Raw genomic sequence first — 16,528 nt, 5'->3', positions numbered from 1 at the left:
TTATTTGTCCCAAAGGGGAAATTTTGCTTTTAACCAAAGCTTAATAAATTAACAAATATTATTATAATATATAACAACTCTCTCTCAAACAGATACCAGAATGACTGAAAAAAAGAAAAACTTCTGAATTGGATAAAGACTAAAAGAGCAGCCACAGTCACAGTGATGCAATATAAAGGTGTAATGTTGCCTGTATATATGAAGCCATTGGTATATTCACAGCCCCAGCAGCATTTTCGACACACTTCTGTTGAATAATTCACTGCCTGAAAGTACTCAGTTCTAGTGTATCAGAGAGAGGATGTGCAGTATTGTTTATAATTTAATGTTTTCATTCTCTGCTTCTCTACTACCTCAAGGGGACCCAGATCGTGTCCCATAACTAACCCTTCCTTTATAATTTACTTGTTGATTTGGCCGGCGTCTTCTGAAGTGAAATGATACCAGCCCAGCTAACCACAGCATAATTACAGTGGCTATCACAGAGTTGGAGAATAAGTAAAAGATCTCAGTACCCATGTCAAAGGAGTGCAGTTTTCTAAAGGAGGACAGGAAAAAAGGAATCTGCTCTAACCCTTCTTATACACAGTAGTTCCTCTGTGTTATACGGATAGTCCGTCATTGATGTGCACCCCCAAGTACTTGTAGCAGTGCAGAACTTCCACATTTCTTGAATAATGACTGGATATAGAAGTTGTTTGGCACATCAAAAATCAGTAACCAGTTCCTTGGTTTTACTAATGTTAAGGTGTAGACAATTCTTTCTACACCAAAAAACAAAGTTATCCACAAGACCTCTTTACTGTCACGTCCCTTATCAATATACAACATAAGTGTAAAATCATCTGAGAATTTCTCCCAAGTGACATGACCTGGTCTGTACTTATAGTCCTGGTGATGACAGAAGGTCACAGGACTGTTCCTTGTGGTACTCCAGTCATGAGGTCTCACCTGGAGTACAATGTACAGTTTTGGTCTCTATATTACAAAAAATGTCTTTGTAGCATTAGAGAAAATCCAAAGAAGAGCCTCTAGGCTAATTCCAGGACTGAGAGCTATAAAGAATGATTAAAATGAGCTGAACCATTTCAGTTTACGCAAACAGATTAAGAGGTGACATATTGAAGTATTTAGAATTCTGAAAGGCAATTAGTACAGCGGTCCCAAGCTGTTTCTTTAAAATTAATTCTTCAAAATGAGCACAGGGACACAGTTTTGAAAATTGGAAAGGCAGAGCTCATGCAAAGATTAGAAACTTTTTCTTCACCCAAAGAACCACAGACACGTGAAACAAATTACCAAGTAGCATGGTAGACAGTAGGCTATGAATATCTTTACTTGATGTAATTTTGGAGAAATCAGATGAATAGGATAGGAAATCTTATTGAGCTTAATGGCATGTTCTTGTCACAATGTTCTAGTCAGACCTCCATACTAAATGAGCAGAGCTAATGTGACCATTTCACTGACTGTTGGTTCCTTTATAAATTACTTGACCCTGTTATTCCATTACTTAAAATAATATTACATTTTTCTTTTTTATACAGGAAGTCTTCCAGACCAGATAAAGACTAGGAGCAAGTTAATCTTTAAATGAAAGTGGAAGCCTAGACATATAATTACACATTGAAAAGGTGCACTAGTAAAAACACCAGAAAAAGTAACATATAGGAAGGCCAAAAACTACATTAACATATTAAAACATCACTTCAGTTGTTCAATAAGTACAATCACTCAGTATTCTAAATTAATCCTGACAAAAAAGAACAAGTTAAAATAATTGATTTCATTAAGGTAAACAGCTGCTAACTGTAGTAAAAAGAAGCTCTGGTTCTTACCTTTTCTTTTCTTAAAAAGCAAGTTACCTCAACTTAATTTAGGCTTGTGTGTCTCTCTATGACAAGCTGAAGCAAGAAATTTGAGCTGCATAAGGCTTTTATTTTGCAAGTGAGCTTGGAATTCTCAATTTTCTAGATACTCCTAAGAAAAGATTCAGGACTCAGCAGTTTATTAAGGGAGCACTAAAGATTTAATTTCCATTTCACTATTGTATACTTATTGATGAAATGCATTTATTTTAAAATGTAAAAAAACAAAAAAATTCAAGCAAATATTATATTACCTTACTCAGCATTTGTACTAGGACGATGCATAGCTATGCTGTATCGCAATAGAAATCCGAGAGACAGACTCCTAGTTTAATCAGAATCCTTTATACGTCTTATAGCAGTCTTTCTAATAGTCAAATTTCAATGTGTATGAATTCTTAGTAAACTGAAGATAAAACAATTGCATGCCACTACGTAAATCAATCTCTTTTAAAGATAAAGAAATCATTGCTGTATGTGGAGCTCAGTTCTCCTTCTCCATCCTAATACTGTTGCTGCTGCTGCTACAGTATTTGTCATAAGTTTTAATTAATTCAATATTGTTTTTAATTGTATAATGGTATTTATATGGGAAAAGTATTTGTGGACAGCGCAGTGGTATAGAGGTTTGTGACACAAAATCACAAACTCATGGGTTCAAACTCAAGCACAAGAACTGCATGTACAATATGTATATTTTACCAGTGCTTTTCATTCAGATAGCTAACCAATGTGAGCATTTCATTGGAACTATCCTATTGAAGACAGCAATTCCTCATTATGATCATTGATATTATAAGAAAACAAATCATATTTATCATGATTGTTAATCCAGTTTTCTTGGTGAAGTTCACAGCAGCAAAATGGTGAGCCAGACTAACCATGCCTCCATAGCCCCATGAGTTTTATCTAGATCTTCCTTGGGAAACTTCAGCTGCTACCATGATGTTTTAAAATAATAATTCCTCCAGTGTGCCTGAAGTCTGTCACTGTGGGCTGTACCATTCTACACCTTTTGTGAGAAGGACCTAGGGAGTACCCTAAATACATGCCTAAACCCCGTCAACATGCTTCCCTCAAACAGAAGAAGTAGTTGTGGTTCTATGCCAAGGTTTTCCAGTATTGCATAGCTCATCACCTTATCAAGAAGGGCAAGACCAGCAACTCTATGCAGCAACCTCAGTTTGACCACTTGAACTTGCAATTTCATTCTTTAAGTCAAACCACTACTATAAGCAAAGAAGATGATGAAATTTAGTTTACTAAATCTAGTGTTTTTTCCATGGACTTTCCTCCTACTTCATTGCCAGGGTCCTGTACAAAATTCACAAATATCCTCCTGCACACAGATTCACTGATCAAACTCACATTCACCATAACCACCTTTCACTTGGTGTTGTTGCTCACCCCATGCCCACAGAGAACATGCTGCTTCTTTTCAGGAGAGGATCATGACATCATATTTCAACGTACTAATTTTCATCCCAAACACATCATATTCATATAACCTGGACCCAGAAGCCTATACTTTTGTGGCATCTTCCATAGGGGGGATACATGATCATAAGTATTTTTTTTTCTAAGTCCAAAGAGCACATGTAGACAGTGCTGGAAAACTCCTATTACCTCTTAAATATGTGTGCAAAGGCAAAAAGAGTTGGTCAACTATTCCATGGTCAGGACAGAATCCAAATTGCTTTTTCCAAATCTGACAATCAACTATAGGACAGAGTCTCTATTCCAATACTTTGCACATAGGCTTTCTCAGGAAAGTTGAGAAATGTTGGTCAACTATAACTGGAACACATTCTCTTATCTTCCTTTTTAAAAATGGGAACCACCATCTTCACCAGGCGCTGTCACTGCCTCCTCCACAACATTGAAGAGGCATATTATTTAAAACTACTCCATAACATCCAGTGTTTTCAGTACTTCTTAACAGATCTCACATTCCAGTACAGCCTTGCCACTACAAAGATGTTCAGTTACTGCAGTGGCCACAGTCAGAGTGGTCTTGTATCCACTCAGTTTAAAGGTTCCTCAAAGTGTTCCTTCTCCCTCTCAACAACATTGCCAGGTAGTGTCAAGTTTTCTCTCATCCTTACTGAGAACAGCCTTGGCAAAGTTCCACCAACACTTCCTGAATCACTGAATGTTTTGTCAGAACATTTTTGTGGCTGTCCAACAGTCATTGGCCATGGCCTCACCAAACTTCATCAACCCTTGACCTCTGTTTTGCCCACTTCTACGGCAGCCACTTTTTTTTCCTCCTGGTAAATTTCAGTGAAAACTGGAGATCTTTGGCTAACATTGAACCAAAGGCCTCTTACTTCAATATAACAGTTTCTCTAGTCACTCGTATTCTCTTTTGTTGCATAAGGCAGAGGCCACAACATGCACAAACAACATTTTGGCTGCAGCTCCTTGTAGTTTTTTCCAATTATGAAATGTTAAACACAGTCCATTTGGACTCTATGTATCTGACCTCTCCCAAGATGGAGAAACTCCTTTGGAGGTGGGAGTTAATTTTACTTTGAACAGAAGTGTCCACTAATCATGTCCTTGCATAACATCACTACCCATTTTGGTGTTCTAAATCTGTACTATGGGAACCCTATTTGTCTGAGCCAGCTCATCATTAAATGGTGATCAGTTGACAACTCAGGAAATCTCTTAACCTAAGCCTCGAGAACAAAGAGCCTCAGATTAGACTACACAACTACAAAGTCCTCCATTAACCTCTGGCCCAAGGCAGTCTGGTACAAGGCACATTTATGAGTAACCCTGGTTTTCAAACATGGTGTTCATTGCAGACAGGCCTGGACAGCACGTACATTCAGTAACAAATCAACACTTGGATTCTGATCATATAAGTTGTTCTTCCCAATCATGCCAATCTAAGAATCTCTGTTATTTCCCAGTAGAAATACAGAGCCAGTAGGTTGCACCCTCATGTGCAATGAAAAAAAAACTGAAACCTTAGTCTAAGGGAAGGGGCTAGACAAAGAACAATCCATAATATAACCTTCATGAGTTTTCTAACTAAATCAAAGAGAACCTAGTCTGGATCAAGGCCCAAAAGTGGTGTTAACCAGTAAGCCCCTGCCATGATAGCAGCATGATACATGTAGCCCAATCAAACTCACCAACCACAAGGTAAAAGTTGAGTGTTAGGCAAAGTGCCAGTTGGGTTACACTCAACCCAGGCAATATAGACCTTGCAAGTGGAAATTGGGTCTATAGACTATGAATATTATACCAATAATGTTATATAAAATACATTACATTTGCCTTTAAGAATGTCAAAAAAAGAGCTTTATATTCATAGTGTTACAGACTGGTTTTCATTGTTGCCTCATTGATCCAATATCATGGGTTTAAATCTTATGCAGGGTTGCTTCTATGTTCTCCACATGTCTGAGTATTTTGTAGATGTATTTACATATAATACACAAAGCACCTTTTGTGAAAGCCCATGTCTGTCTGTCTGCATTAAACAACTCAACTCATTGTGGACTAATTTTGTTATATAATTTTGTAATAATGTGGCACACTAACTCTTCAAAAAATTTGTCAAGACAGTTCAGATTTCATCCTTGAACAGATCACACTGTACAAAGTTGGTTAATCCCTGTGCTTGGTTCTATTAAGGTAGACCCTGGCCTGCCTTGAATGGGTTTATGCAGCAGTGGTAAAGTTATGTTTTATAGTCCGTTAATAAATATTTATATAATGATGGCTGCTTAAAGTATTTGAAATTGTATGTCAATTTACTTAGAATTGTGCTATAGTAGTGCCATGATGTAAGTCAATGTATCCAGTACGCAATTGGTCATATATGAGTGCCACTTAACACAGCATTTCCACTTAGTTACAAGACAGGACTAATTTAAGATGATCTCATTTGCCTAATCAGCAGTGACACTTTTAAATTTTTCTAAAAGTACCATTTTAACAAACTAAAAACTCATGGTTCCACCATTTGCATTTAAGTCTATCCATGTGTCCTGTGATGGGCTAATATCTTGCTCCAGGCCCACAACTCTGTATGGATGAATGTATAACATTTTCAATACGTCAACATCCTTTAACCTCAGGTTTTAATTGATGAGAAGTACAACACCTTAGGCTGTATTTATTTGAAAGTGCTTTGGACCAGCAAATTGCAATGAACACTTGAAGTTATTTTTTTTTAGGGGTAACAACATATCTCCTCTACCATAAAAGGTTATATTTTACTTTTGTTTACAACATCATGACAGCATTAACACTTATTCAGCTGCAATTGTTAAGCTTCTACCCTGGCTTCCCCTCACCCACACAAGGAGGCACAGTAATTAGCCCATCTGTATAAATGCATAACAGGCTTTGTACGTGTGTACAATTTGTACAGCTCTCTTCAGACTAGACTGGAGCTACCACTATGTCAGCATTTTTACTAAATCAGACAGTGGAAGCAAATTGCTGGTATTGTTATTCTTCATTGCATTGACATCATAAATTGTGTGTCATGTAATAGATCTGCAATATATTATCTGCAATCTGCTAGTATATGAGAATTTGTCAAAATGAGATTGTTCAATTATTAATCTGTCTTATTTCTCCTCTAACATTTTAAAGTCTCAAGGAAAAAAATGCATAGAGTAGACAACTGAAAATATATCCAGTCAACTTATTTAACCATTAGAACATACTATGTAGTATAGTTAGAGATGAATGGGAGGATACATATCCAGGAAAAACATGCAAGCCCATGACACTGAATTTGTAAAACAGCCACTACACCACAGTCCCACCACATATATTGTACAACTAGCAAAATACCCACGCTTTGCAGCAGAGCAGTAGTGTGTTAAAGGAGTTATGAAAAAGAAAAGGAAACATTTTAAAAATAACATAACATAATTGTCAATGCAATTGTTTTGTGACTGTTATCAGTGTTGCTGTCATGAAGGATTTCATTATCATTATTTCTTTTAATCAGGTTCGCATTTGGAGGATGTGTTGTGTTCAAGTTATACTCCATGTTTGTCAACCGTTGTAAAGATAACAGGTTTCATTCATCGAAGTATTCACTACCCAAATCGGTACTCGTGAATGTAAGATGTTTAACAGGCATTCCCGGTATTAAGTTGTGGATTTGCCTGCGAATATTTAGCGGCAGCATTTCTATGACCGTAATTTAAACTTAAACTTTACACCTTGCTTTCCTATTGATATGTCTACAAAGGCTTGTTCAGATTCAGAGGGTTGTTCCTTTCCTACTGCATCAATAAGCAGCTCGTCTTCCTCTTTATCTGAGACATCACACACTGCATGCACGGGTTTACCTTTCTCAGTCCTGCAAAGTCAGTTCACGTGAGCCGCTTGGAGTACATGCATCAAAGGTTCTCAGCTGTGCTTGTGCGATCTCGCGATGTCCACGGCTTTATTTAATGTTAGCTCAGACCCGGCACTTAAAAGTTTCTCTCGCACTTTTGCTGAGTTTGTGCCAAACACTATTCTATCCCTGACCATCTCATCTTCGTTTGCATAAGCACAGTCCTTCACCAGCGAATATTTAGCGGCAGCGTATCTATTGGTTTGCTGCCAACGGACGGCCTTATATGGACAGGCACTCAATTACACGGGAGGCGTGACAATGAGGGACGCAACTCCGCCTCACACGGCGACCGAGCTGCAGGCTATGGCCGTATATATGTATGTAAGTAGGTTCCAGTTATGACCGCTACGTGTAGAATTTCGAAATGAAACCTGCCATATCAGTTTATTAATGTAAAAATATTTAACGTTAATACAGTTAATTTAGAAAATTTACAAACATTTAATATTGTCTTCCTAAATCTGGACCACTTCATTTTTCTGTTTATTGTCACAGTGTTTAAGAAAATTCATGAACTTGACTGAAAACAAAGGTAGCATTTCTATTGATTTTTTAAATTATGTTCATGCAAAGTGAGCATTAATTACATTAATATAATATGTATAATTAAATATTTTCAGGTACAGAATAAACCAGAAAATTGGCAGTAAATCAGCCAAGAAATAAAGGAAAGGAGAACAGCACCTCAATACGAACAGACACATCTGTACATACATAAATACATTTTGTTCATATTATACACTCATTCAGCAAATTATTAGAAATTATGGTATACCTGCCTATCCATGCAATTATCCAATCACCCGATCATGTGGCAGCACAGCAATGCATAAAATCATACAGATACAGACCAGGAGCTTCAGTTAATATTCATATTAAAACATCAGATTAGGAAAAAATGTGACCTCAGTGATTTCAACTGTGGCATGATTGTTGGTGCCAAAGAGGCTGGTTTGAGTATTTCTGTAACTGCGGGTTGGTGGAGATGGGATGCTGGGGGTCAGAACTTGGCACCAACAGCCTGGACACCTGCACCCAACCTCTCTTGTGTCAACAGTCCAGATTGGTGGTGGTGCTGTAATTGTGTGAGGAATATTTAATCAACACACCAATCAATCATGACTTGAATCCCACAGCCTATCTGAGTATTGTTTCTGAATATATGCATCTCTTTATGGCCACAATTTAGCTATCTTCTAATGGCTACTTCCAGTATGATAATTACAGGAAGTCACAAAGCATAACACAAAGCAAAAGTCATCTCAAACTGATTCATTAACATGATAATGAGTTCAGTGTTCTTCAGTGGCTTACCCAGACTCTAGATCAGAATCCAAAAGAAAACCTTTCAAATATGCAGAAACTGTGTGATTCAATCCTGTCAACACAGACAAGAATCTCAAAAGGAATGTTCTAACATCTTCTGGAATCCATAGCATGAGGTTGTTTGAGAGTAAGAGGAGACCCTTCCCTATCTGTACAGTATTCTTAACAATTGGCTAAGTGTTGAAAAATAGCATGTAATGGCAAACAACATAGAACAAAATAAAAATTTAGTAAAATTAAAGCAGTATTTAAATGCTAATTTTCTTTTAAAACAAAATATAATGTGTCTGCTGTAACACTGCAAGTGAAAACTAACCATTTGTTTATTTTCTAAAAAATTGATTCTAACACAGGGTGGCAGCGGTTTGGAGCCTATGCACTTCATCCAAGGACATAGACTCACCATATCAAGCTAATTTAGAGTTACCTCTTGACATAACATACATAGCATTTTTGAGGAAATTGAGAATATCCAGGCTGACACTTTTGGAATGTGCCAACTCAGCATAGACAATGCCTGGACAGGAACTGCAAATTAAGACTTTGAAACTGTGACACAATACAAATAGTTACTTGAGAGTTTTGAAAATAGCCAAGTGGACATGTATAGACAATGAAATGCTTGAATGTAAAATAAAACAGTCAAATTTAAAGTGTATGTAGAATAACGGTGTTCAGCAGTTTTACTCAATCATATAGCTTGAATTTTGTTGGACTAAGTATTGTGTATTCCTGCTGTAATTTAATAGAACATTTCAAACTGGCAAACTACTTTTTCTCTTAGCTTTAAAAGCTTTACGCTTTTTCAAGCTCCCTCCCACCTATTACAGGTGCCTCTTATTTCTCTGTGGTGGCAAAATAGGACCTGATAATTCATACTTAATTAAGAAGAAAAGAAATATGCCTTTATTTATTTTACCATGAAAGTGGTATGTAAGTTTAAGAAGTTACTTATTTTATAATATACTATCCATGGGTTTATTTAAAAAAGAAATAGAAATTAAAATGTAATATATTCATAGTAAAACCAAACTGAGTTACAATTTCTATATATGCTCAGCTTTAACACAGTAACTTGACCCGATATGTTGGTATCTGTTTGCGATCCAAGCACAGGAAATTAATTAAATATCTTCTGGATGGTTGATTTTCAAAAAATCTCTGGCATATACTAAGTAACTTGTGAATGCTCTGGAGGATAAAATTATAACCTTGCTAGGAATGAAAAGTGCTTACTTGCTACTACTACTTTCTTTAACTATTTTGTGCTTGTAGTTATTTTTATTTAAAAAAAAATCATTTATACCATTAACAAATCTGATATTTTGGTTGACCAATTTTTTTCTGTTTTTAATGTTTAATATTTGCATTTCAAACCATAAGGTTGTGGGTTCAAATCCCACCACTGTCATTGTGTGACCCTAAGCAAATCAGTTCACCTGCCTGTGCTCCAATTGGAAAAAACAAAAGAAATGTAACCAATTGTACCTCAAATGTTGCAAGTTGCTTTGGATAAAAGCATCAGCCAAATAAATAAATGTAAAAGTACTGCTACACTGCCACATGAAGCATTCATCCTCTTGCCAACAAGAGATTTTTTGCAAATTAACTGTAACACACTGTATGACATCATTTATTCTTTTAAAACTATAAGTTACCCATACTTCAGTTACAAAAAGAAACAGGTTGTAATAAAAATAAAATCACCTGCTGATTCAAGAAACCGCTCATCATATCCTGGGTCATGCATGCTGGCTGAACAACCAGGCGACAGCAAACATTTCCATAGAGAGGTAACCAGAAAGAAGCATCTTCTATCAAAGCAAGCACATATACATACATTTAAAAAAAAAGATGCAATTTAAACAATAAAATATTTGCATAATAATGGTTAATGATTATGGCATTATTCTGCACCAACAGATATGTACTATGGAAAAAGAAAATCTTATATTTCTTTACAAATACCTATTATCATTGGGTTATCTAGCTACTTTGGTTAACCAACAGCTTCTAATTCTAATTCTGATTGGCTTTAAACTGAACAACAGACCAGAATTTGCACTTTTGACTAAAGTTTTTAAATTATAGTTTAACTAGTTATTATAAAGAAAGCACAGTTAGTCAATGTTGAATCCAAATTATGTTTAAATGTCCTCTAATCAAATTACAGGACATAATATGAAAGTAAGCAAAGTAAGTTATAAGAAAGGATGGGCATTAAATAGTACATTTAGCAATTGATTGAATTTATAATTACAGTATATGCTTCTTATCGGTCTTGTTCACTCTAAAACAGACAAAAAAAACTTTACAATCTAAAAACATTCAAGTACTGCAAAATACTGCATTTTCAAAAGGGAAAATGTAATAAAATAAAAGGCGTACATAACATTAGCAAGAGATAGCAGTTTGAGTTAGCTACTTATTTTAACAAGCAGACATGCTGGAGTTAGACATACATGTGAAAGCTAACACTGTGTTCCTAAATATTTATTTCTTTCGCGCATGCATGCTGACACAGCACAATCTCTCCCTTTGTACAAGTAACTTTTGCTTAGAGTAAAATACGTCACCAGATTACCTGGAAATGAACTTCGAGGGTTATGTTGTATTTATGAAACAGTTAGATTACATTAGTTGTACTAACAATTGGCAGTATTGCACAGGAAATTACAAATGCATAAAATCCACACATACTTAAGCTTGATTAGTACTAAAAGCTGCATGTATATTCATGACTATGCAAAAAACAGAACACAGTCCCAGCCAGGAATGCAATCCTGTTCCATTGTCATGTGTCTTTTACAAACTCCATCCTATTAAGAGCTGACAAACTAGAAATCAACCAATAAATTCTTATTTAATATAGGCAAAAAAATGAGTAAAGATTATTTCTACTCTAAAAAATTGAAAAAGAAACATTTACAGCAACAATGTTTCAGCAGCTGAATATTCATATGGCATATGCTTACAATTGAAGAATGCTCAATAACTGAAACAGTAGGCAAATAATCTTTTTCAGATACACACTAACACAGTCCCTCAATAACCTATTTAATACAGTGATTCTAAAAGGATACATCATTATAAGGCACTTTTGAGTGTAGTGATAGATACCAGCTGGGGTGTGAAAGTACATCTGACAGATTTAATGCAGCTAGAACCAGAAGGGTCTATGCAAATCAAGCACAGCCACAGCACAACATATCAGAACCGAGTACAAAGTAACAGAACAGAATTAGTGCAGCGACAGCTACTATAACATACAGTACAGTCTGGTAGTGCCAAAATATTCTACTGGTATAGCAAAGATTGATGAAATATTTTAATAAAACAAATACAATTAAAAAGGCAGAGAATCAGGTTGGTCCTTAACATGGATTTTAATATTCTGGGCATACGAAACCACATGAGCAGACCTAGGCAAAGAATTTCAGAGAGTATAAGCTTCAAAACCAAATGAGAATTTCAGGAGAAGGTTTGAGAAATTAGGAAGCCCATCTTTAGAATATTTAAAAGATCAACTCTGTACCAGCATTACAAGGTATAACCAATTTTGAAAGTCAGTACAAGAAAACCAGTGCAGTGGAGTAATATGGTTACAGCATTTGGTTCAAATCAAGACCCTAGCTGAAGCATTCTGAACCTATCATAACCCACTAAAACTTTTCACTTGGTACCATTAAAATAGAAGTAAAGCAATCAATAATGATTTAGTACAGAAAAGTACTTTGGCATTTGATCAATACAGGTAGGGTCTATTTTCTTTCATAAATGAACTTTTGAATACAGATTGAATTCAAACTATTAGATGACAATTAAGTATGACCTCAGGTCTAAGTGAGACTCTATCGATTTCATAAAGAGTTTAGGTGATGTCATCCACAAGAAGTTATTACATTTTCTCTGTATTGAAATTTGCACTTATCCAGGACTAGCAAAATACCCGCGCTTCGCAGCGGAGAAGTATTGTGTTAAAGAAGTAATGAAAAAGATAAAGAAACATTTTAATAACAACGTAATTGTGTTGTTATTGTCATGAGTGTTGCTGGCATATATTTTATATTATATATATATATATATATATATATATATATATATATATATATATATATATATATATATATATATATATATATATATATATATATATATATATATATATATACTGCTCAAAAGAATTAAAGGATTTAAAGGACACTTTTTAATCAGAGTATAGCATAAAGTCAATGAAACTTATGAGATATTAATCTGGTCAGTTAAGTAGCAGAGGGGGTTGTTAATCAGTTTCAGCTGCTGTGGTGTTAATGAAATTAACAACAGATGCACTAGAGGGGCAACAATGAGATGACCCCCAAAACAGGAATGGTTTAACAGGTGGAGGCCACTGACATTTTTCCCTCCTCGTCTCTTCTGACTGTTTCTTCACTAGTTTTGCATTTGGCTACAGTCAGTGTCACTACTGGTAGCATGAGGCGATACCTGGACCCTACAGAGGTTGCACAGGTAGTCCAACTTCTCCAGGATGGCACATCAATACGTGCCATTGCCAGAAGGTTTGCTGTGTCTCCCTGCACAGTCTCAAGGGCATGGAGGAGATTCTAGGAGACAAGCAGTTACTCTAGAAGAGCTGGAGAGGGCCATAGAAGGTCCATAACCCATCAGCAGGACCAGTATCTGCTCCTTTGGGCAAGGAGGAACAGGATGAGCACTGCCAGAGCCCTACAAAATGACCTCCAGCAGGCCACTGGTGTGAATGTCTCTGACCAAACAACCAGAAAGACTTCATGAGGGTGACCCAAGGGCCCCATGTCCTCTAATGGGCCCTGAGCTCACTGCCCAGCAGCATGCAGCACGATTGGCATTCGCCATAGAATACCAGAATTGGCAGATGCACCACTGGTGCCCTGTGCTTTTTACAGATGAGAGCAGGTTCACCCTGAGCACGTGACAGAAGTGAAAGGGTCTGGAGAAGCCATGGAGAACATTATGCTGCCTGTAACATCATTCAGCATGAGCAGTTTGGTGGTGGGTTAATGATTGTCTGGGGAGGCATATCCATGGAGGGTCACACAGACCGCTACAGGCTTGACAAAGGCAACTTGGCTGCCATTAGGTATCAGGTTGAAATCCTTGGACCCATTGTCAGACCCTATGCTGGTACAGTGGCTCCTGGTGCACGACAATTCCTGGCCTCATGTGGTGAGAGTATGCAGGCAGTTCCTGGAGGATGAAGGAATTGATACCATTGACTGACCACCACACTTTCCTAACCTAAATCCAATAGAACACCTCTGGGACATTATGTTTTGGTCCATCCAATGCCACCAGGTTGCACCTCAGACTGTCCAGGAGCTCAGTGATGCCCTGGTCCAGATCTGGGAGGAGATCCCCCACAACACTACCTGTCATCTCATTAGAAGCATGCACCGATGTTGTCAGGCATGTATACAAGAACACAGGGGCCATACAAAGTGCTGCGTACAATTTTGAGTTGCTGCAATTAAATTTTGGCAAAATGGACTAGCCTGCCACATAATTTTTTCACTCTGATTTTTGGGACGCCTTTGAATTCAGGGCTCTGTAGGTTGATCATTTTCATTTCCATCAAACGATGTGGCATCCTTTCATTCCTAACACATTACCCAGTCTATATCAGTATAGATATCCAGGAGGATTTCTTTTTCCCATTGAGATCTGATGTGTTTTTAAAGTGTTCCTTTAATTTTTGAGCAGTTTATATAATATATATATATATATATATATATATATATATATACACACACAAGCACACACACTGTATATAGATACATATATATACACATACATATATACAGTATATACATATATACATATCTACAGTATATACATATATACATATCTACAATACATATATATACAGTACAGGCCAAAAGTTTGGACACACCTCCTCATTCAATGTGTTTTATTTATTTCCATGACCATTTACAGCACTCCATTACTCTCCTTCTGGGTCAAATAGCCCTTACATAGCCTGGAAGTGTGTATAGGGTCATGGTCCTGTTGAAAAATAAGTGATTGTCCAACTAACCTGACTTCTGCACAATACAACTGCTGGTCCCAACCCCATTGATAAAGCAAGAAATTCCACTAAATAACACTGATAAGGCACACCTGTGAAGTGAAAACCATTTCAGGTGACTACCTGTTGGAGCTCATCGAGAGAATGCCAATAGTGTGCAAAGCAGTAATCAGAGCATAGGGTGGCCATTTTGAAGAAACTAGAATATAAAACATGTTTTCAGTTATTTCACCTTTTTTTTGTTAAGTACATAACTCCACATGTTTTCATTCATAGTTTTGATGCCTTCAGTGAGAATCTACCAATGTAAATGGTCATGAAAATAAAGAAAACACATTGAATGAGTATATATATATATATATATATATATATATATATATATATATATATATATATATATATATATATATATATATAGATAGATAGATAGATAGATAGATAGATATACTGCTCACAAAAATTAAAGGAAAACTTTAAAGAAACATTAGATACATCAGATCTCAATATGAAGTTGGATATCTATACAAATAACGACAGGGCAATGTCTTAGGAACAAAAGGATGCCAAGTCTTTTAATGGAAATAAAAGTTTTCTGCCTACAGAGGGCTCAATTGTGTAGACACCCTAAAATCAGAGTGAAATGAAGATGTGGCAGGCTAGTCCATTTTTTCAAAAACTTAATTTCTGCTACTCAAAATGCTTTTCAGTATCTTGTGTGGCCCCACGAGCTTGTATGCATGCTTGACAACGTCGGGGCATGCTCCTAATGAGACGACGGATGGTGTCTTGTGGCATTTCCTTCCAGATCTGTATGAGGGCATCCCTGAGCTGTTGTACAGTCTGAGGAGCAACCTGGCGGCGCCTAATGGACCGAAACATAATGTCCCACAGATGTTCTATTGGGTTTAAGTCAGGGGATCGTGAAGGCCATTCAATTGTTTCAATTCCTTCATCCTCCAGGTACTGCCTGCATACTCTTGCCACATGAGGCCGGGCATTGTCGTGCATTAGGAGGAAACCAGGACCTACTGCACCAGCGTAGGGTCTGACAATGGGTTCAAGGATTTCATCTCGATACCTTATGGCAGTCAGAGCACCATTTCCTACGCAGTAGATGTCTGTGCGTCCCTCCATGGATATGCCTCCCCAGACCATCACTGACCCACCACCAAACCTGTCATGTTGAGCGACGTTGCAGGCAGCATATCGCTCTCCTTGTCTTCCCCAGACTCTTTCACGCCTATCACAGCTGCTCAGGGTGAACCTGCTCTCGTCTGTAAAAGTACAGGGCGCCAGTGGCGGACTTGCCAATTCTGGTGTTCTTGAGCAAATGCCAGTCGAGCTCCACGGTGCTGGGCTGTGAGCACAGGGCCCACTACAGGACGTTGGGCCCTCAGGCCATCTTCATGAAGTCTGTTCCTGATTGTTTGGGTAGAGACATTCACACCAGTGGCCCTCTGGAGGTCATTCTGTAGGGCACGAGCAGTGCTCAGCCTGTTCCGCCTTGCACAAAGGAGCAGGTATCGGTCCTGCTGATGGGTTGAGGACCTTCTACGGCCCTGTCCAGCTCTCCGAGAATAACAGCCAGTCTCCTGAAATCTCCTCCATGTTCTGGAGATTGTGCTGGGAGACACATTAAACCTTCTTGCTGCAGCACGTGTGGATGTGCCATCCTGGAGAAGTTGGACAACCTGTGCAACTTCTGTAGGGTTAAGGAATCGCCTCATACTGCCAGTAGAGATGATTACTCAAGCCAAAACTAGCACGAGTGGAAAACCAGCCAAAAAAGTTTAAGAGGGAGAAACTTGAAATGACCTCCACATGTAAAACCAGTCCTGTTTTGAGGGTTTTCTAATTGTTGCCACTTTAGTGCACCTGTCGTTAAGT

At 37.4% G+C, this 16,528-nt stretch overlaps 1 protein-coding gene across 1 annotated transcript in view; it reads right to left on the bottom strand.

Moving 5' to 3' along the window:
* Window positions 1-16,528, bottom strand: part of rtkn2a (rhotekin 2a) — a 91,533-nt gene that overhangs the window by 36,604 nt on the left and 38,401 nt on the right. The window contains exon 8 of the mRNA XM_039771252.1: window positions 10,285-10,391. Coding sequence (XP_039627186.1) covers window positions 10,285-10,391 — 107 coding nt within the window. The remainder of the gene's footprint in view (window positions 1-10,284; window positions 10,392-16,528) is intronic.

The sequence above is a fragment of the Polypterus senegalus genome, chromosome 1 (genome assembly GCF_016835505.1).
Source record: "Polypterus senegalus isolate Bchr_013 chromosome 1, ASM1683550v1, whole genome shotgun sequence".
In the NCBI taxonomy this organism is placed as follows: domain Eukaryota; kingdom Metazoa; phylum Chordata; class Cladistia; order Polypteriformes; family Polypteridae; genus Polypterus; species Polypterus senegalus.
Note: the sequence above shows the minus strand (reverse complement) of the source record. Positions and strands in the feature narration are given on the sequence as shown.